The 22021-nt window shown below is 45.0% G+C and overlaps 1 protein-coding gene across 1 annotated transcript in view; it reads right to left on the bottom strand.

The window, feature by feature from the left end:
* Positions 1 to 12446, bottom strand: part of HS3ST3A1 (heparan sulfate-glucosamine 3-sulfotransferase 3A1) — an 85751-nt gene extending 73305 nt beyond the window's left edge. The window contains exon 1 of the mRNA XM_022560858.3: positions 11786 to 12446. Within this exon, the coding sequence (XP_022416566.1) occupies positions 11786 to 12384 (599 nt within the window). The 5' untranslated portion in view covers positions 12385 to 12446. The remainder of the gene's footprint in view (positions 1 to 11785) is intronic.
* Between the last annotated feature and the right edge of the window lie 9575 nt (positions 12447 to 22021).

Genomic DNA, 22021 nt, shown 5'->3' with positions numbered 1-22021 from the left:
GTTTGTGTTAGTTTTGGTTTTTAATATGTTAATTATTTCTCAATATGTTTTTTAAAAAATCAGTAACCCGAGATTCTTTAGAAAAATCAGAGGGCAGGGCAATCATGAGTCTACTTTCTTTCTTGGTAACTGTCAGCTGGAGCTGAGAAGTGGTTTCTCCAATGTCTGCTTCCAACTCGCCACCCTCTGCCACGGGGCAAATGCACCTGAAAATCCCAAGAATTTTCATCACAAGCATTAGCTCCCCATGAACTCCCCCCGCCCCATATAAATATAAAACAGATCCAATGTGCTTTCTTTCCATCATTAAACCCTAGCAAGGCATTCTAGTAGACCCTCTGGCTTTGGGGAAAGCCTTTTTAACAGATACCGTTGTAATCTCGAGTCCTCCTACACCAAGAAGAAACAGACAGGCCTCATTAGAAAGAAAAACAAGCGGCCTTTATTTAAGAAGAACCCACAACATTTGATGAAAGAAACTACAATAATTAAAGTCCACCAGAAAATTAAGAAAAAACCCAGATGCCAGTTTTTGTTTACTCAAAAGCTTTGTTTGTAAAACGAAATCACTTCATCACTGCAGCCTTTTCTTACCGCCAGAACCTTTCAAAACATCGATTGCAAGCAAACATGGCTTCAGTTAAGAAAGGTGACCAGGGGCGCAGCAGTTAGCTCTGGGAATGTAACTTTCGTGGCGGCTTAATTCAGTTCCCTTTTTAAATACCTGAGCTTAAGGAGAATCTGCAAAGATTTACGACCGTAACAAACACACCACTTTTGAATTTGTCATTCAAACCAGCCTGGCAACTTTGATATTCCCTATTGAAAGGAGAGCTCTAATCCAAGTAAGAACTCTGAAAAAGGGAAAAGGAATTTTATTCCCATAATTTGATTGATTACTTCCTACTCTGAACACTCGAGAGAGAAAAAGCAAACTTTTTTTCTGTCTGTAGTTGGATTTCTCCCACTAATCTTTTACAATCAGGTAACAACCATAAAACACAAATTACTTACAAGGATCCACAAGCCAATCGTGCTAGCTGGGTTCCAAAATCCATAAGCATCAAAATACTGGGGAAAACATCTGAGATGAAAACCACAAATTTAAAGATGAATTGATCACTGACTAAATTCAATCCAATACTTTAATTCACCAGTTCTGGGAGGAGAAAGAATAGTGCTATCAATTGTTCCATTCTCTGGAATAATTCTGCCATCGATACAAATCCTCCAAAATGATATTTATGTAATTTAGAGCATGCAATGGTTTCCCAATTGTAGTCTCCAGAATTTTACCCTGAAAAATGGAAGCTCTAAGCTCTTGTCTTTTAGCTTAACCTTGGGCAAGGCACCCTGTTTTCTCATAGGCAGAAGACAATCTCTGAGATACTTTCTAATTCCAACTTCCTTTACGGTTTATGATTCTGTCTGGTTAGAGCCAGAAAAGTTCAAATCAACAACCATGCCTTATTTGGCAATGATCCGACCAGTACAGTAAAGAGCTTGGCACTATTAATGACCAGCTGGCAGGATAATTAGATAAAACTTATTAATAACGATAATAATGAAGATAGAAGAGTGCTTGGGGCTAAAAATTGGGCTATGGCCTGATCGGGAATATTAACATTTCTAAAGAAAAAAAGGTGTCTATCAGAAAGTGCAAGTACACGTATATGGATGGCTGAGTCGCTTTGCTGCGCACCTGAAACTATCACAACATTGTTAATTGGCTATACTCCAATACAAAATAAAAGGTTAAAAAATAAAGGGCAGATACAGAAAAGAGTGAGAAAGATGGACTTTGGCATGACTCAGCCATGGCTGGTTGGGGGTTTCCTACAAAGTTGAAGACACCAGGGAATGGGTACAACCACCAACTCACCTTGCCCCACTTCCAGGAGCAGCCAGCCACCTTCTCATATGTCTCTGACAATATTTTGGCTTCCCCATGCAGCCATTTAGAAGGAGGAAACTTGCTCATTTGGACCACTAAACAAAGAGGTTTTTTTCACGGTGATTATTTTTCAATGGGTGGGTGAAAAATCAATTGAATGGCTCAGGATTTCTGATATGATCAATAAGATGAGCTCTGTGATCAGATTATATTATTTCTTAAAAAAAAAAAGAATTACACAAAAAGTAGAGGTGGTTTTAGTTTTTCCAGATAGACCGATATACTCACAAAGATATTTAAAGACTTAAAAATTTGTTTTGTCAACTCTATGTTGATATGTTGCCTAGTTTTTAACTAAAGGTCTAAGGCCCAGAATCAAACATGTCCAAGTCCTTCTATCACATGGGACAGGCTTTCAATCCCTACCATCTTTGAGCCACTGATGGCTGGATATCTAGGCAGGAACCACACATGGGCAATTCCATCTGAGAACATGATGCTTCCCAGCGGTGAAGCATTGGCATAAGGTGGGTGGACTTGGATTCAGCACTAGTTCTACTATTTACTTGACTATATGACCCTGGGCAAGTTACTTCATCTTTTTGAGCCTCAGTTTCCTGAGCTATAAAAGGTAGTAAATAATAGGACCTACCTAATGATATTAGTCATATTAAAAAAGTATCCAGACTACATACAGCAGGTCATGCAGTAAAATCTAGCAACACCCAGTGTGGGCTCAACAGATGCAGCTATTATTACCTTACATCTAAAATGACAGATAGATCATTCAGACAGGAAACCAGTGAGGAAACATTGGATTTGAACTATATGTTCAATAGTTAGGACCGGATAGACCTAACAGACATATATATACAGAACATTCCATACAACAGCAGTAGGATGCACACAGAACGTTCTCCAGGGTGGATCATATGCTTGGCCACAAATCTAGTCTTAACACATTTAAGAAGACAGAGGTCATATCAAGTATCTTTTCTGAACACAATGGTATGAAGCTAGAAATCAGTAACAAGCCGAAAACTGGAAAATTCACAAATATGTGGATGTTGAACAACATCCTACTTAAAACCAATGAGCCAAAGAAGAAATCAAAAAGTAAATCAGAAAGTATCTTGAGACAAACGAAAATGGAATCCGAACACACCAAAACTTATGGGATGCAGCAAAAGCAGTTCTAAGAGAGAGGTTCATAGTGACAAATGCCTACATTAAGCAAAAAGAAAATCTCAAATAAGCAACCTAACTCTACCCCTTAAGGAACCAGAAAAAGAAGAGCAATCCAAGCCCACAGTTAGAAGAAGGAAAGCAATAACAAAAATCAGTGTGAAAATAAATGAAACAGAAACTAAAATGACAGATTTCGTCAAATGTACTTTGCAGGGTTCAAATATTTTGCTATTTTTAAAAAGTTTCAACATGCATGAAGAAAAGCATTATACCAACTAAGATGGAAAAATGTCAAACAACAAGCCCAGAATGGCATTAAATCACGGAAATTATTTTTATCTACGTAAGCATTTAGTAGCCTGTCCTTTGCACGATACAGGTTCATAAGACAGATGCAACCAAGGTAAGTGAGCCAACGATTCAGAGGAAGTACTGTTATCTTCTCTGAGTCTCAAGACGTACCAGGTATTGTTTTGTTTTGCTTAAGTAAAAATGAGATTTTAATTTTTTTTTTTTTTTTGCGGTACGCGGGCCTCTCACTGCTGTGGCCTCTCCCGCTGCGGTGCACAGGCTCCGGACACGCAGGCTCAGCGGCCGTGGCTCACGGGCCCAGCCGCTCCGCGGCATGTGGGATCCTCCCGGACCGGGGCACGAACCCGTGTCCCCTGCATCGGCAGGCGGACTCTCAACCACTACGCCACCAGGGAAGCCCTGATTTTAATTTTGACAGTTGTTAAAACTATCAAAGGAAAGGTTTTGAGGCGGATTGTCATTACTCTACTAAACCCGAGCCTCTGATGCACAACAGAAGCCGAAAACGCCAGCACGCTACCTGGACAGGAACTTTGAGTCTGGTAATGCTGGCGTCCCAGGCTTAGCTGTTGCAGCAGGAAGAACCACCAGGATGCCCAGGTCCTGTCCTCCAGTGCTCTGGAGGTTGGATTTTCTCCCTTCCACCCTCTCCTTCAACCCCGTGATTGCTCCAGGTCTGCTTTGTTCCCGTGGCAGATCCCGTAAGCCAGGGTCTAAACCAAAGGTTAAAGCACAAGGGCAAGTAAGCAGGTAGAACATTTAAGCTGACCCAGAAAATCCAGACTGTGTTGTCATCTTAGCTGTAAGGAGTGTCCCCAGGCACGGCCCCATCTCGTCACCGCATCGCCAGCTTCCCCAGCCCTGACAACTGCCCCTCCTACACTGGAGGCAAAAAAGCCAGATTCCCACGTCAGATTTTCCTCTGACCCCTACTTCAGTTCTTTGTGTTCTCAAAAACTTGCCACCGCCATCAAAGTTTTTTCTCTCCAGGCAGAGAGGGATTCAGTCAGGGCTGGGTGACTTTTTATACCTTCTTGACTTGACACTTGCCAACCACAAAGAAGAGAAAGAAAGACAAAACAGTCTCTGTCCGTGTTTCAGAGACAAGAGAGTAGGAGGGGGGCCCTGAGCCAATGTTATTATGCAATAAGCTGAGGGGGACATCAGCATGCCTGGAGCAACAGGTGCTGGCGTGGAGGGAGCCAGCGGGCTGGTGCTGGGGGCCTTGGGGAGGAGAGGAGTCAAGGGCTGGCTGGGTGGAGTGTTTCGGGATGACCCCTCACACTCTCTGCCTTCTTTGTTAATGGTCTTCTTTTCCCTTTGGTTTTGGAATCATTCTAGACAAGAAAACTGTAAAAAAAAAAAAAAAAAAAAAAAAAAAGAAAAAGCAGTACAGAAAAATCTCAGAGACCCCTTCAGCCAGTTTCCCCTGAGGTTGTCATCTTCCATAACCCTGGTAAAGGATCAAAACCAAGAAATCAACCTTGGTATGACACCGTGAACTAAACCACACACATCAGTCACATTTCCTCAGTTTTCCACCAATGCCCTTTTTCTGCTCCAGGATCCAGTCGACGGTACCAGACTGCATTTATGCATTAGCAATTAGTCTCTTTCTTCCCCTCCCAGGGTGACAGTTTATCAGTCTTATTTTGTTATTCATGATCTCGCCATTTGTGAAGAATGCTGGTCAGGTATTCTGCGGCTGTACCATCCATTCATGTTGTTCTAACGTTTTCTCATGATTAGATGGGGGTCAAGGATTTAGGGGAAGAAAACCCCACAGGTGAAGCCCTCCTCCCTGCCTTACACCAGGGGATACAAGATCTCAACACGGCAAGTAGGGAACGTCACCCTCAGCACTTGGTTCAGTGGGGTCCGCCAGGTTCCTCCACCGTAGCGTTCCCATGTTCCCCTTTCCCCCTTCCTTACTTTTTTTCTTTAATTGAATTATAGTTGATTTACAATGTTATATTAGTTCCAGGTGTACAGCAAAGTGATTCAGATGTAAACACATATCTATCTAATCTTTTCAGATTCTTCTCCCTTATAGGTTATTACAGAATACTGAGTAGAGTTCCCTGTGCTCTGCAGTAGGTCCTTGCTGGTGATCGATTCTATATATACTACTGCGTACCTGCTCACGCCCCCTCGCCAGGCCCTGGACCAAAGTCACAGGAAACAGTCTCCCGTTGGAACTCCGAAAACACCTTCCTATAAAACTGTCCCACATGGTGGATCTTCCCAAAGTGTATCTCAGGTGTGTTAAGGGTTAAACAGGCTTCTGGGTGCTGCCTGTTAAGAACCCTGGGACCCTCTTCCGGAGCCTATACCACGCAGGGATAGAAATAAGACTGCATTACTGATGTTGAAATAAAATCATCTGGGAGTGATTTCACGTGAAGCTGGCTTTCAGAAACAGAGGCAAAACACACTAACAGAACTAATCTGGGCATATGGCATTCCTTTCAGGCACACACATTCCTAACACAAATCTCCTAATCACTTCTCTCTTCTTTTTCAGGTTTATTGTCAAGGCAGCTCTTTTCTATTTCTCTCCAAAGGATAACCTCCCTGCCTGAAAGAGTCGGCTCAGGCAGAGTGGCTGTAAGTGCTACCCAGGATGACTTTTTTTTTTTTTAAAGTGAGACCAAATATACTCTGATCACGATGAGGTTTTCAAAGTCCACCCTTCTGAGTTCCTTGCTGACTCTCCCTCCCACTAGGTGGCGCTAAAGGTCACATTCAACGTGGGCTGCTCTCAAAAGAGACCAGGAAGAGGATTTTCTTTTTTTTAACCTTTGTGAGAATATCACAAGTACTAAACTAACTGCAAGTACTAAACTTCCTTCTTACTAAGCAGTTCCCCTTTTCTTTTTCACGTTTACTGCCATCTGACAGCTTCTGAAACTGAGCAAATCTGAACTTCTGGAATCCAGCTTTCAAGGAATCACAGAATAAATGTAAATGTTAGGGGCGTAAGGGTCATGACCACATGAGTGATATATAAAATCAGCAGTTGCATCATTGGAGGCAAGCAGCTGGGAAGATGTTTCAATTCTCTGAACTCAGCATTTCCTCAGTTTCTACGTTCTGCTTTCACGTAAGTTTATTTCACTCAAGTTTATTTATTAACTATATCAATATTCCCCCTCCAAATAGATTTTTTAAACTGTATCAAATGAGCAAAGATTTTAAAGTGCTTCCGAACGTTTTTAAGACATTCTTAAAAATGCAAAGACTAGGGAGCTAAAATATTACTTAGGTGCAATTCCCTCTGGTAACCCATCAAAGGCATATGTTTTAATAAGAAACCTCATTTCCACAATTATGATTCATCACTTAAGGAAAAACAAACTTTCTAAAAGCTTCGAGTCTAATATCATTGGGAAGCACACGGAGAAAGGATGCTCTTTATCAGCCCAGTTCCTGTTCCCTGGGGGAGGAAGACGTGCCCCTGAGGGAAATCGCTACGTCTGTCAAGTTCCCAACCCAGCGCAGCAATGTGGCTGATGGTAATCGTGATGTGCAGTCCTTCAAATGCATCCCGTAGAGATAGCAGGCCTTTGCTGTTCATACCACGTCAGTTTGTTTGCTCTGTGACACTCTCCTACTATGATGTGAGCATCTGGTCTGTGTAAGGTCAGCCCCTGTTGCCATTAATTGCACGGGCTTATTTTGTTCTCATGACCCCTCCAGAATACAGATTTGGCACGTACTCTTTCTGGGCCAATCAACAGAAATTCTATGAGACAAATATTTTGGCCAGAGCGTTTCTTGATTTTTTTTAAGAGGAAGGCAGAAGATTCCAATATTGCGGAGGGTTTTCGCTCCTACTTGGCTATGCATTCCACACACACTACATCAGCACCTGGTAAACCTCATCACTACAAGGGCATAATCACTCACACAAGGTATTCCAATTCCAGGCTACACCAAACATGGTTTTGCTATTGTTGTTTTTAATGCCCGGACTCAATAATCCTAGACCTTGCTCCACCTGGGTGTCTGATGCTGCTCAGAAGTTCCCCAACCACTAAGTAACTTTTCTGTTATCAATTCTATCACTTTCCCCACCTACTGGGTACCTGCTCTTGCATACATGTGTGTATGGGTTCATGCATGAACCTCGTGCGCCACACACACACACAGAAATGAGACTGTTGGACTTGTCTTGCTGGGTTGGTCTACTGGGGAGATGAACCCAGGGCAAACAAAATGGCAGCATGTAGCTTCTCAAAGGGGTTCTTTGCACCTCTCAGTTGATGGAGAGTGTCCAGTCACTGAGGGCTCCAGGGAGCAAATGCATGAAAGAAATTGGGCCCTCCCCTCCCCCCACCACAGACATGTACCCTAGACTCAGGGCCCAAAGCTGCTTCTCCACGATCCGCCCCCCCCCCCACCTCTTATCCCTTCCAAGGTCCTTCGCTTCCCTCTGAGGACACAGAGCCCCTTTGGATGTCAGTCCCCAGGACCTTGCATGGGTGGCCAGACTCCCTTGGCTCGAATTTCACTTCCAACCCTTCATGTAGAAGGGCTGGTGGCTCAGGAGGCTGGGAAAGTACGCAGGGAGGTACTCTGCAGCTGCTCCCAGCTGCTCCAAGATGCCGATCACCCCCGATAGGAACCGGAAGTGCCTCTGCTCAGCCTGCCTCTCCCGTGGACTTGATAAACAAGGCAGTGATCAGGAAGGGCCAGAAAACTTCACATTCTGACGAAGCCACGGAAAGGACCAACTCCTAAACTCCAAGCTGAGTAATCTTTGATCTTTCTGGATGCTACAGAGTAAAATAAGTTTAGCGACATTCTTCTCTGGGGAAATCACCCAGTCTCACTAAAGAAAATGAGTCAAAATATAGGAAAGATACATGCTAGCACAAGAGATTAGATGATGAACACTTACTATCTTGTCCCCAAATAAAAGACTGAAGTGTTACAGAATCCAAACGTTTATATTCATATACATATATAAATATATATATATGTACATAGTATATATAAGCATACACGTATCTTTAAGTACTTTATAAACAGTTATCTTTTGTCTTAGGAGAAAAATAACCATGGCCTCCAGCTGGTGCAGATATACAGGCAGAGTAGGGGAGGGGGCTTCCTTTAGAATTCCAAGGTCACCTGCTCTTGAACCACAGCACACGCATTTGGTCTTAACTTCCAGAAAAGATCTCAAAGTTCTGAAGGTAATGAAACAATTCCCCCCTTTTCTTGAGGAACCCATCACACATCCGACGGAAATGGAGACAGCTCACAGTGAAGGACTGCTTTCCTGTGACACGCAAGCCACAGACATTTGTTGTCCTGATATCATGTCAGCTAAATTAAGTAATGTGGAATGTTTTTTTAAACGCCATCAGAGCGGAGTTTCATATCCAGAAAAGTCCGCTGAAGCGTCCTAAATTATCATCAACGAATTTCCAGGCATATTAAAATGTTCATTTATTTCATTTATTTTAGAGTAATATTAGGACATTTTTAAATCAGTAAGAATAACTTCCTTTTTGGAGATTTTAAATAAATTTGTTTTCTTGGCCTTTACTACACATTAGTCCAAACGAAGAAACCACTGGTTACACTGTTCTTGGGATGTAGTTTATAAAGTACTTTTAATTTTTTTCCCAGAGAGATAAATTTATTGACACATCCTAACAACAGGCATTTTTAACTCTCAAACTCAGTTTCCAAGAGATTTTCTCCCAACTTCGCAGTAGCAACAGATTTGTCCCATTGTCAGGACGGTAGGGGGCGCTGCCACAACAAACTATTACGGCAAATTGAGAGAATTTTCACTGGGCGAAGAAACAAGGCTAGACATTATGATTCTCCCATGCCAATGAGCATGTAAAAAATATTGTACAAATTTTTTTCTCTTCTATAATTCACTTCAGGGTTCAAATACTAGGGTTTTCTTTCTGTTCGTGTGTGTGTGTGTGTGTGTGTGTGTGTGTGTGTCTGCTCATAAATGTGTGTTAGAAACCCTATATTACAATTTTTGAGCTGACTCAAGAAGGTCTTACCGAATCCCTTTACCTAAAATACTGGCTAAACACAAGCAGCTAAAACGTGCCTAATAGTTAAATGCCATTCTGTGTGATTTTTTGTCATTGGTAAGTAAATCCTCAGTCTTTTTCACAAACATCTAACTCCAAGTTCAGGGCCGAGATGAAAGAGAACTGTAGCAAAGTTTCATTAAATAATCTCATAATCCAGGCCCCATAGGTTGGACTTCTTAAATAGTTTTCCACGTAATTGATTTAAACTTAAATTTATGCGTTCAATAAAAGACCACTGCAAATGGTAAAACAAAGACACTGCTCCAACACTTAGAAAATTAAATTCACCAAACCATGAAGTCTACTGTGCAGCTATTTTTGTAACCACCATAAATTGCTTTATAAAACTCCTCTACCGAAGTAAACAATCCAAGGAGATATTTACTTTATAGCATGCCTCCAGTTTCCAAACGAGACAGCAGCCTAAAAGTTCATGACTTTTTCTTCTTTTTTTCCTTTCCTTTTTTTTTTTTTTTTTAAAAATACTTGTGTTTCTAGTTACCTTGAAACCTTCCTTCTCTTACACAAGCTCAGAAAGGTCAACGGAAAATAAGATCCAGCTCTGTGGATATACTGTGCCCCCAAATACTCATTTCTGGAAGAGGAAGAAACAGTCCTACTTTGTGGAAATAAAGGCTATATAGCAAAATGAAAATAAAGGGTTTTAGTACTAAATGTTTCACCATATTTTAATAGCACCTCAGAGTCCAACATTGTCTTAGATGTTTTTGGGCAGTCGGCTTGAAATGTGTTCACTTATAGCCCTGTACCAGGCCACATACAATGCAAACTGCTATAGATAAGAGTTTTAGGGGTCTTTAATCACTTCTTTCTTGTGTCCTTGATGGAAAAAACAGAGCTGCCTTTGTGCTAAGAAGAAGGACCTGTTGTTTCCAGATTCAACAGGTCATTTTTATAAGAGCTTCCCAGAGGATACAACATAAATGACAGAAACACAAGGGGATTTTTTAAGTGGCCGATGATTTTAAATGATATATATTCTATAGTAAGGGAAGGTTGTTTGTCTTCCTCTCCAACAAATGGAAAGTTACTGTTTTAAACATGTTTAACGTTCTAGTTCGACTTTTAGGACCAAATGTTTTCTCATGAGTTGGGTTACTGTAAATTTGCTTCCTGTGCTTGACCCTCAAGTAAATAAACTTGTCAAATCACATCCATTTCTCTTTTGGGGATGAATGGTTAACTGAGTGGGCTTTTGAAATATATTTAAATGGTATTGTAACTTTTGTCCTATGATTTCAGTCAAGATAACAAGGAGACTGCAAATTTAATGAACAAGATAAAACTTTATAAAATGGAAAATTCTGGCCTATTTTTCCATATACTCAGAGGAAAGGAAAAAAGACCAATATTTTATGGCACACAAAATCCAGGTGACACTAAGATTTATTAGAGTTTGGCTTATTCTATTATTAAAGGTGGTTTGAATTTGAGAAGACTGGTAAGTTTAAGATTAAGACCTAAATCAGACTTGTTTCCTACACTGTATTAGGAGGGTTTTTCACAATGTAACCAGGATCTCTACTTTTCCCCACGTTTCTTCCTTTCAAAAAATTTTGTCTACCTCATTTTTAAAGGGAATTGTTTGGAGATCTTTAGAAAAGTTTCTGCCAGTCCAGAGACAAAAGGTACTCTTCCCTACAAATACAGAAAGCATTTTATACGAAGTCATTCCTAGCCCCAAACAAAAGTTATTGCCAACGAAGCCGTCTTTAAAGCACGCTGCTCTCACATATATCTCCCCCAAACCTAGAGTCTAGCTCTTGACACTTTAACTCAGTGTCTATATTACTTACTACCTAGGACAATTAGGCAAAGAGTTAAGGTAAATAAATAAACTGGCGATGGCAAAGGCTGCGTTAACCGCAGGGAATCGCCCAGAAGATGAAGAAGAAATAAAAACAGGCTTCCTTGGGAAAGGGATCCACTAGGTCACGTATCTAGTAATTGGTGAACAGGTTTCTACATGTTTCTTTTTTTTCTCTCTTTAGCTACGCACAGGGAAACTTTCACAAAGCAGGAGAAAATGATGAGATTGGCTATTTGGGGAAAAGGGAATTCCAAGAACTAAAGACAACATCTGCAAGGCCAAAATTTCCCTCCGACCCGCTCCCTCTTCCCCGGGAGAAGGCAGGGTGGGGAAGGAGACCCCTCATCTTAAGGACAACTACCGATGACCCTCTGCCCTCTGCATGAAACCGGGGAGGGCGATGAACTGGGTGGGCGTCACCACGGGCTCCTCAAGCCCCTACCCCGGGCTCTGGCCGCCCCCGCCTGCCCGCCTTGTCCGGCCCCAGCTCACCGGTACCAGGCGAGGCCCTTGTCGTAGCTGCGGTCGAAGAAGTGGGGCTCGGCGCCCACGGCGCGCACGTCGGGGTGCACGCGCAGGAACTCGAGCAGCGCCCGCGTGCCGCCCTTCTTCACGCCGATGATGATGGCCTGCGGCAGCTGCTTGCTCCCTTCGCCCAGCAGCAGGGCCAGGGTCCCCGGCGGCGTCTCGGCCACACTGCTCCCGGCCCCGGAGCCGCCGGGACTCCCCGCCAGGCCAGGGGGCTCCTCTTCCCAGGCCGCCACCTCGCCGTCGTCCCGCAGCGCGGGCGGCCGGCGCCTCGGCCACGGCTGCACTTGCAGGAGGCGCTTCCTTCGCGCGACCGCGGGCCACGCCACCGGCTCCCCCGCGCCTCCCGCCAGGACGCCGCGACCCGGGGCCCCCGCCTCCTTGCCACCGCCCGACCGCCCCACGACGGGGCCCGACACGGTCTGGCAGCGCTCGGCCAGGCAGTAGAAGACGTAGAGGGACGTGAGCAGGGAGCAGAGCATCAGCAAGAACTTCCGGAAGATGCTGCGAGACAGCGGCTCGGTCGAGATGGGGTGGGAGCCGGCCGGGGCCGGAGGGGCCATCCTAGCCGGAGGCGACGTCGGGCAGCGCGCGGGCCATGCTAGGCCGGGACTTCGCCAGGTGCCGTGGCATCCTCCGGGGGGGCCGGCGCGCCGGCCGGAGGCCACATCGCCCTGCGCCCCTGCGGCCGTGCGAGCTGCCCGGGCGGCGGCAGCCGAGGCTCCTCGGGGAGACGGAGCCCCCGGAGCCCCGCGCTGGATCCCAGCCTCCGGTCGAGGGGGCGGGAAGGGGGACGTGGTGCCGTGCTTAAGAAACCATCGTCTGAGAATCGCCCAAGTCCTGAGCCCGGGGCCGCGCTCGGCGCCCCCGGTCCCCGAGAGTCGCCGGAATGGGGGTGTCGGCGGCGGTGGCGAAGGCGTGCGTCTCAGACCCGGGCCGAAACGGCCTCTCGGCGGGAGTCCCAGCTCAGCGATCGTGCATCCCTCGCTCGGTCCCGGTGAGGGGACGTGCGGCTCCGGGGCCGCTGAGCTCCGTGCGCTGCAGACCGCGGCGGGGACTGTGCCTCCCAGCCACCGCTTCCTCGGTCCCCGGCCCGCCTGGGCGCGCGCTCTCGGCCCCGGGGCGAGGTCCCCCGAGTCCCTCTACCCGAGCGGGAGCCAGAGGACCCGCGCCGAGCCTTCCGGCCCTCTTGGTGCGCGCCCAGCCGCTCCGGCGGCTCTCGGGCCCCACCTGGGAGCGGCGTGGACGAGCCGGGCTGCACGGGACCTGTCAGCAGCCGTGGCCACTGCGCTCGCCGCCTCCCGGGCCGTCGCTGCAGCCACACGTGGGGCTCCGAGGGCAGCAAACTTAGAGGTGACGTCAACGGCCAAGACCGGACCGGCCCCCGAACGAGCGCAGCGGGGAGGACGGGGTGCGACGGAGAAACGGTGGCGCGGACCCCGAGGCGGCCGCCCGATGACATCGGAGAGGGCGGGGGCGACAGGGGCGACGCCCCTTCCCCACTCCGCCCACCCCTTCCCGCCAACCACAGCCGGCGGCCTCGCCCCCTCGGAGCGCTGCCGGGTCTGCGGCGGCTCCTGGGGCGTCTGACAGCCAGGGCAGCCGGATCCCCGGGGGCCTGACTTCCACCCAGCCAGCCGCTCGCTGGATCAGGGGTTCCCAAACCTCTGCGACGCCGCTCTGCCCTTCGCAGCCCTGACCCCTCCGAGGGCCCCGGTTCCCTCCCTCCGGAGTCGCTACATCCTTCCCCCGCTCTGCCCCGCCCCCTCCGCGAACCTTTAGAAGTTTTGTTGGCGGAGGTTCCCGGGACCGAGCCGCGCGCCACGCCCCCATTTGTCATGGACTAACCGAATTCCTCCGCTGCGGCTTCGCCTTCCACCTACTCTGCTGTCCACTGCCGGCTCCGGAGCAAAGCCTTTTCTCCCCGCAGCAGTTTTTGGTGTTTTTTGTTTTTTCATTTGATTTGTATTCGTTTAGGATGATCAGAGTCCCCCAGGACCTGGAAAGGAGCAACTTAGGAAATGAGCCAATAAATAAGGAGAGAAATTAAGATTTAAAAAATTATATCAGCTACGATTCCAAATCCGTATGCCCGGTTTTTGAGGGATTTTTTTAGTGTTGCTTACACTGGTGTGTGTGTGTGCGCGCGCGCGCGCGCACCCGCTCGCCAAGCTAAAGGAGTTATATGTCCTTTCCTAAGCGGTTTCCTCTTTCTCTTGCCTCCCCCGACCCTATATCCTCTCCCTGCGCTCCTCGGAGAGCAGGTCAGGAAGGGATACAAGTCGCCTTGCTGTTTAATGGAGGGAGGTGGCCCGTGGAACCTGCATGAGGTGGTTTTTAATTCCAGTCCGATTTGTTCCTGATTTCTTGGCTTCCTCGTCTCGGCAGGACGCCCCGCAATGTGGGCGGTAGCCTGACCTCCTCGTACCCACCCTTGCAGGCTGTGCAGGCTGCTATCGGGGCGCACTGCGGGTGCTGACGAGGGCTGGCAGCGGCAGCAGAGCGAGGGATGCAGGAAACTCACAGGGGAAACTTCTGCTTCCTGTGCTCTATCTGACGTGGAATTGAAGTCCTTTTTAACCTTCCAAAGGGGACCTGGTGGTTCTGACTCGGTGCCTGGGTGGAATCGCTGTGTTTGTGCCGGTTGGATAAATACCCAGGACTGGACGTGATTTTCTGTTTATGAAGTGCCAGTCCCAACCTATTCTGTAAACTAGTGAAGAGCTTGTTAGGTTCCACTGCCACAGAGCAATGGCCTTGTACAAGGATGAACAGTAAGTCCTGCCAAGCTTTAATGCCTCTTGTGTCCTAAAATTGGACATCAAAAATCTAGTTGAGGTTTAATACTAACTTGAGCTTTAATATATTCTAGTTTGTCTCTTGGTATTTCAGTCTGACTTGCAAAAGTGAGACCAAAAAAAAAAAAGAGGCAGTTTTAAAGTTATTCTGAAAGTATACACAATCCCATAAATGTTTACAAACATGCTTGGGTTTTCCCATCTGGAAAATGGTGGTCGCCAAGTTCCCTTCTAGCTCCAACATGGTAGGATATCATGCGTTTTGCTTTCACGTTCCCAGCACAGGTATTTCCTTTATGTGGGTATTAAACACCCACACTATGTAGGAGACAGGGTTCTAAGGACCACTCACACCATATCTAGCTCTAGGGCAGCTCTGTACATTAGAAATAAAATAGAAGCCATGAACACAAGCCTCATAAGTCATTTAAAATGTCTAGCAGCCACCTTAAAAACGGTAGAAAGCAGGTGAAATTAATTTTACTAATATAGCCAACATACCTAAAAATGTGATTTTACCATGTAGTCAATATAAAAATTACTGAGGTCATTTATGTTTTCTTTTCATACCAAGTCTTCAAAATCCAGTACGTGTTTTACACTTTCAGCACTGCTTTATGGGGACGAGCCACATGTCAAATGTTCAGTAACCACAAGAGCTAGGGGCTCCCATGTTGGACGGCACGAATGAGGATTTGTTTTTGGTGAGAGGAGTGTCTGGTGTTGATGTGCATGGATTCATGAATGGTTCTCCTCAAAGAATTTTGGGTGCTTCACTGGACCTTTCATACCGCCACCCTCCCCCCGGAAGACTGACATGTCTCGGGAACAACGCTATGGCGCTCCGCTGCCCCATCCCTTGTTTTAGGAGCTTATGATCTTAATGAGACAAAACGTACACACACTCTTTAGAATGCAAAATCACATTGTGTTCAACTGAACACAGGTGTGCTGCCCACTCACCGGATTCACATCCAGCTCCGGGATGTGCCCTGTCCCTTCCTGTCCCAAAGCACATGGTGTTTCGACCTAGAATGTACACCCTCTTCATCCCTCAGATGTCAGCTGTACACATCTTTAAGGATGCCTTCCCTCCGCATCCCCTGTCCCTGGTTTGATCATGTCTCCTGGTACAGATTCTCAAAGTTCCCGGCAGTTTCCTTACAGACTTGATGAGGGTTTGCAATGTTACAGGTGTGTGGTTATGTCTGTGTTTCCCCGTTAGAAGCTGAGTACTCCAAGGAGCCGGGAACCACTCCTCAGTAGCACACCTGGAACATCTAGCGTATTACTTGGTGCAAGGAGATGCCTGGTGAAGATCTGTTGATGAACTAATGAACCTAGAGGATTGGGGGCTGGGCATCCCAGTCTGAGAGAGCACCACATAGAAGCCAAGAGATGGGAGGGAGCATAGGGCAGTGTAAACCGCTTGTGTTCAGTGTGAACCAAGTGTGGGCTGGCCTGGGGGAGGCACTGGGGGGACTAGAATTAGCACAACAACAAGACTAGAGAAGAAAGCAGGAGTCCTGATAATCAGCTAGAAATAAGGAGGGAGATTTGGTGGAGGGGCTGGATTTCAACATGGGTCTTAAGGAATTGGCTGGGGTGGGGGGACATGATATTTTAGGTCACAAGGAATAAGCACTAAGGTGTCTGCTGCAAGACACAGACAATAAATGTTGAGTAAATGCCCTGTGACCAAATCTTCATTTATACCTATTTCAGCCCTAAAGAAGTGTTTCAGTGCTCTCTCTTTTAACTTAAGAGACAAAAATGTTAGGGTCTGCGATCTTCAGACTTCAAATTCGAGCGGCTGATTTCTTGTGCTCAGTCCAGGAAGAGTGAAGGTAACGTTTTAGAAAATTCCTCTGCGAGCTGAATGCTGGATTGGTTAGAAAAGCTTGGATGTAGACAACCCAGTGGAGAGTCCAGAGTTAGATGTGAGCCATGAAATCATAAAATCCCAAACTGTAATGTCAGCAGAGGGTACAAATAGAGAAAATCTAAAATATCCTACAAAGAAACATAAAATCTGTGATAGGGCAGATGTCGCAGATGAAAGAATACTCAGAAGCCGTTCCAAGTATCGCCACTGAATGGGTCCTTCTCCAGCTGGCCTGGTGTGTGTTTGCTAGTCAGTTTTTTTCATCTATCTTTGCAGTTGGGCATGCTGGTGAATGCTCTAAATGGACTTGGGGACCCGCGAGTAGGATTGGAGAAATGGAGCTGAGTAGGTAGCAGTCAAATGGCCAAGTGGGAGTTGAAGGTGAATCAAGTCACTGTCAGAACTGAAGATACAGCGTTGGACACAAGACCGTTCTCACCAAAGGATGAAGCAGACTTGACAAGAGGTCCCAGTGACTATTTTGATCATTATGATCCTTACTCATCTCATGTGGGGGGGGGGGCAAAATGGTTTTCTCAATCTCAGGTGACATGTTGATTAATATGTATTAGTGGCTATCCTGTGAGTCATTAAGAGTTCCAATAAAATAGAAAGATCACCAAGAATTCCCAAAGTAAGTGGAATTTAAGAAGGACCTTGTAGAAGGAGTAAGAGTTTTGCAGATGGAGATGAGCATGGTGGTAGTTCCAGACCGAGAAACAAAATAAACAGAATTACAAGACAATATTAAAAATTGTTCTTACCACTGTTGGTGATCAATATTAGTCTTTGTAGTTTGGACAAGAAAGGATGATGAGAGAGAGAGACTAGTGATATCCCCTGAAGGCCAGACATTGTGCTGGGTGCTGGAGCTGCTCCTACTAGGTCTTACTCTGAGTGGATGCTCAACTCTTTGCTTGCCATTTCTAATGTTGGAAGAGGCCAGAGTTTCCCCAGATATAGCCCTAATCCTGGGAAATGTTCCATAGCAAAGTATTCTGCGATAGAATAAATTTGAAAGACTACCCTCTCTTGAGCATTCCTTATAAACATTAGCATGTTACAGTCTCTGAAATGACTTTTCAGTAAAGATACCAGTTAAATTTTGCTTAATCCAATGTTTTCCAAGGCTTTTCGACCACGGACTCCCATTACCCATGCCCTATCCAGTAATATTCCTTGTTCTCAGGAACACGTATCAAGAAATGTAATCCTAAACTTTACAAAGGCTTGCTGTTGTCAGGAACCTCGAAGGACAAATGTTTTCTGAACGTACAGGGGCCTCAACTACAAATAGCGAGGGTTTGTTTTACTTTGAGACCAGGTGGGGGACCTTTCACCAAGTATCTGGACTTTTCTTTGTTCTATTATTTCTCCCGGGACCCACCTCCCCCGAGGGATAGGGCTTTAACTAACGTCTTGACAAATGGTAATTTTCATGAACTATTGATTTAGCCAAAAATAAATGGAAAGCTTGATAATTACACAGAGATTTTCTCATGCGTCTTGCTTCTGTCCTGAGTCAATTCTTTCCGATTCTGTGACATATGAAAGAAATGGGTGCAGGTTTTGAAATACACCTTATTAAGGAGTGAATTAGCATGCAAAAGGATCAAGGGACATTTTCAGTAGACTGACCACTCGGTTCTCAAAATCCCCAGGCTACAATGTAAGTTAAGCAGGAAGAAATAAGAACTGTTAGTTAAAAAGCAGGACCTATTTAAATAAATAAATGAGAGCTAAAAGTTGATTCAAGGAGGGCTACACGGTTATTTTTTAGTTACTCTCAGTTTCTCTTCTGAGAGTAGAGGATGCTGGGTCCATAATTTTTTCTTGGGTTTATTATAATATTGGTATTTCTTTTATTTAAAAGATATCACATACTTTTTATGGGAGTAGACCAAAATTGAGTTTATATTCTAGGTGAACTTTAGAAGGATGTGGGGCATAAATAATGGACCTGAAGGATAAGGGGAGTCAGAGTGAGTTTCCTTGGCTCTCCACCTCTAGAGATTTTTAAGCTTTCCTTATGTTATAGGAGAAGGAGGTATGAGTCAGAGGGAAAGTAGGAGAGCGACAGCCTGGTGCTTCCTATCTGTCCCCCTCCCAAGGCAGGAGCTGGAGGAGAGACATCGACCCCCTAGATGAGCCAAGGGAATTTGAGAGCAAAGGAGCCTTGTGCCTCGGTCCCCAGGGAGGACCCAGGGAAGCGGCAAGCCTCAAAGAGAGAGAGCAGAAGAGGAGAAGGGCTGTGGATTCCTTAGAAAGCACCAGCAACAACTCCCTAGGGGCCCCTCAAAACTCCAGAGGCACGGAAGAAGAATCAGTCAGCTGAGACGGAGCAGGGTCTGGAGAAGCCTGGGGATCAGGAACAAGGCATGACGCAACCGTCACAGGCGTGGGCTGGTGACCAAGGACAGGAAGGACAAAGTACAGCTCATCAGATGCCCAGTGGATGGGTAACAATGGCCAAAACCCAGACTCCCTATGATATCTTGGCATCTCTAAGACCAGACCAGAGATATGGAGTGAGAGCAGGACTGGGGGCAGGGGGAGGGAGGGGGAGACCCTGAGGGTCCCCAGAATGCACTGAGATTACATTTCTGCTACTGTGAAAACAGGCGCTAAAAATGGAAACCCAGCTTCAGAAGCATGAGGCAGTTACTTTGTGCACACCTGATTTCCAGTTGGAGATCTGTGTGCTCATTATACTCTCTGAAGTAGGCATAGACCCCCCCAGGCTTAGTTAACTCACCAGAACGTAGAAGGCATGCCTTGACACACCCATGCACAGCACCTCTTTCAACAAAGGTTGTTACTTTCCTTTTTAGTTCTGATTATTATTTCTCCACAATCATATAGCTTTTCCAGATATATTATTAGGCAACTGAGGGCAAGACCGCAAGGTTCCTCACTGCTGATATTTTCCTGCATACTGACTTGGTCATTTTATCCATCTGATCGCCCCTTCTCTTTAGCATTCTGCCCTTCAACTGCTGGCATAATAGTAGCTGGGGCTGCAAGGATAATGCTTAGCTTTACTAATTAAACACTAAAAGCCCAAGCTCACCTCTGAGATTTTTACAGCTTAGCCTCTGACACGGCTCTCGCTCTTTTAAAGGATTTGGAATAATTCAAATCCCAGACTATATAGGAATGTGATTTTTATAGACCCATTTGCCCAGGAAAAAAATAACGGTTTTAGACATGGATATATATTGATTTTAAAAAATAGTTCCGGGGTTTCCCTGGTGGCACAGTGGTTGAGAGTCCGCCTGCCGATGCAGGGGACACGGGTCCGTGCCCGGGTCCGGGAAGATCCCACATGCCGCGGAGCGGCTGGGCCCGTGAGCCGTGGCCGCTGAGCCTGCGCGTCCGGAGCCTGTGCTCTGCAACGGGAGAGGCCACAACAGTGAGAGGCCCGCGTTCCGCAAAAAAAAAAAGAAAAAAAAAAAAGAGTTCCTTCTTTGTATATGATTAGGTCTCTTTTTTTCCTTTACAAACAGGAGAATTCAATCCAGGGTACTAAACATCTCAAGAGGTTATGAACGAGACCAGGGAAAGTTACCAAGAAAGGGATATTCTGAGTACGTTTCTTACGTAAACAATTTCTCTATGTGTTGTAAGGTAACCATTCAATGTTTCCCCCCCACCCCAAATGATGAACTAGTTTTCCTAATACCTATTCTTTCCCTGCTGACTTGAAATGACATGTTTCTCTTATATTTAGCTTGATACGTACTTGAATCTGTCCTGGGACATTTTATTTTGTTCTATTCATCTGTGACTTTCAGGACCACACTATCGTGATAGTACTTACTATGTACTATCACTTTGAGACTCCAAACCCTAAACTACCATTCCAAAGTGTCTTGACTATTCTCACACCTTTATTTTCCTAGAAATTTAAGTTTATTAGATCAATTACCCCCCAAAATATGCTGTTTATATTTTTACTGGACTTTAATTTCATTTACTGATTTCTTGAGGGGAAATTCAGGTATATATAATATAATATAATACAATATAGTCCCTTCCAAGAACATGGTATGCCTTATTCTACATCATCACCATTAGTCTGTTCTATTGAATTATATTGCATGACCACAGGAAGAATTTTTCATTGTCTTCATAAAATTCCTGCATCTTTTGTTATGGTTATTCCTGTATGAGTTAAATGGATGATTGTTTTGTAAATGAATCTTTCTGCAAGATATTTTTCATGATTTTTCCTTGATATATAAGCAAGTTATTACCTTTCCCACATATATTCAATAACTGGCGCCCATAATGGATACTCTTACTAGTTTCAATGTTTTTCAGTTAGACAATTATTTACTCTCTAGTTGACAAAAATTTTAAATCCTCTTTCCAAAAAGTCTAACTCATTCATTTTTCTTGCCACATTGCATTGGCTAGAGCTATAAAAATAATGCAAAAGTGATGATAAAATATCAGATGTCCTTCTTCTGTTTATGCTATTTATGGAATAATTCTGTATTTGACCTTTAAGTATGACGTTTGTTCTTTTTTCCACTATGGAGTGTTCATCTTATTAAAGAATTAGCTAACTTCATTTCTAATATAAAAATACACTTTAATTATAAATGAGATTTTGTGTAAGGCCTTTTACAGATACTGAGATACCTGTTCTTTTTGGTTTGTTTTCTGTGATGTAATATTTTATGTTACGTCAATTTGTGTTAATGTTGAAGTGTGCTCATATTCACCTCCTTGGTAATGTTGTACTGTTATTATTATTTTATTTTGCCATCGTATGTGTTTTGCTAAGATTTTATTTGGGATGCTTGTATCTGTATTCATTCAAAAGGCTAAAGTTTTATTGTATTCAATTTTGGTCAGGTGTTTTTATTATGATTAATCTGGCTTTCTAAAAGGACACGAGAAATTCTACATTTTTTCCGTGCTCTGCAAGAGTATAAATAATTTATATGAGAGTAATATAAAAATTATCCATAAAGCAATTCAGATCTGGAGCCCTAATGGGGAAGGACAGTCATCAACAATTTCAAAAAATCATGGTTTTTATATTCAGATCTTCTAACATTTCTTGAGTCAGTAATTATTCCTTAAAATCATTCATGAGAATTTAGATCAATATAGTAAAGTGAGCATGCTCATTACCTTACGGGGAGGAAAATAAAGGAAAAAGTGTAACAAGTGTAACAAGTAGACCAGAAATGTTGCAGAATGCATGAAAGCAAGACAGAAGAATAGAGTAGATACAGGGAACCAAGTGCTACCCAACATGCTGTAGGGCAGCGGTCCCCAACCTTTTTGGCACCAGGAACCGGTTTTGTGGAAGACAATTTTTCCACCGACCGGGGCGGGGGTGGGGGGCGGTGTCGGGCGGAGGGGAGCGGCTGGGGGGGCGGTGGTTGGGAGGAGCTGGGTTCAGGCGGTAATGGGAGCGATGGGGAGCGGCAGATGAAGCTTCATTTGCACGGCCCAGGGCAGGGGTTGGGGACCCCTGCTGTAGGAGACGCTGTCGCAGAG

The sequence above is a fragment of the Delphinapterus leucas genome, chromosome 19, assembly GCF_059928025.1.
Source record: "Delphinapterus leucas isolate spDelLeu-1000000601 "Yukka" chromosome 19, BTC_Dleu_Yukka2, whole genome shotgun sequence".
NCBI classification, from domain to species: domain Eukaryota; kingdom Metazoa; phylum Chordata; class Mammalia; order Artiodactyla; family Monodontidae; genus Delphinapterus; species Delphinapterus leucas.
The sequence above is the reverse complement of the archived record's forward strand: the minus strand, read 5'-3'. Positions and strand labels throughout refer to the sequence as shown.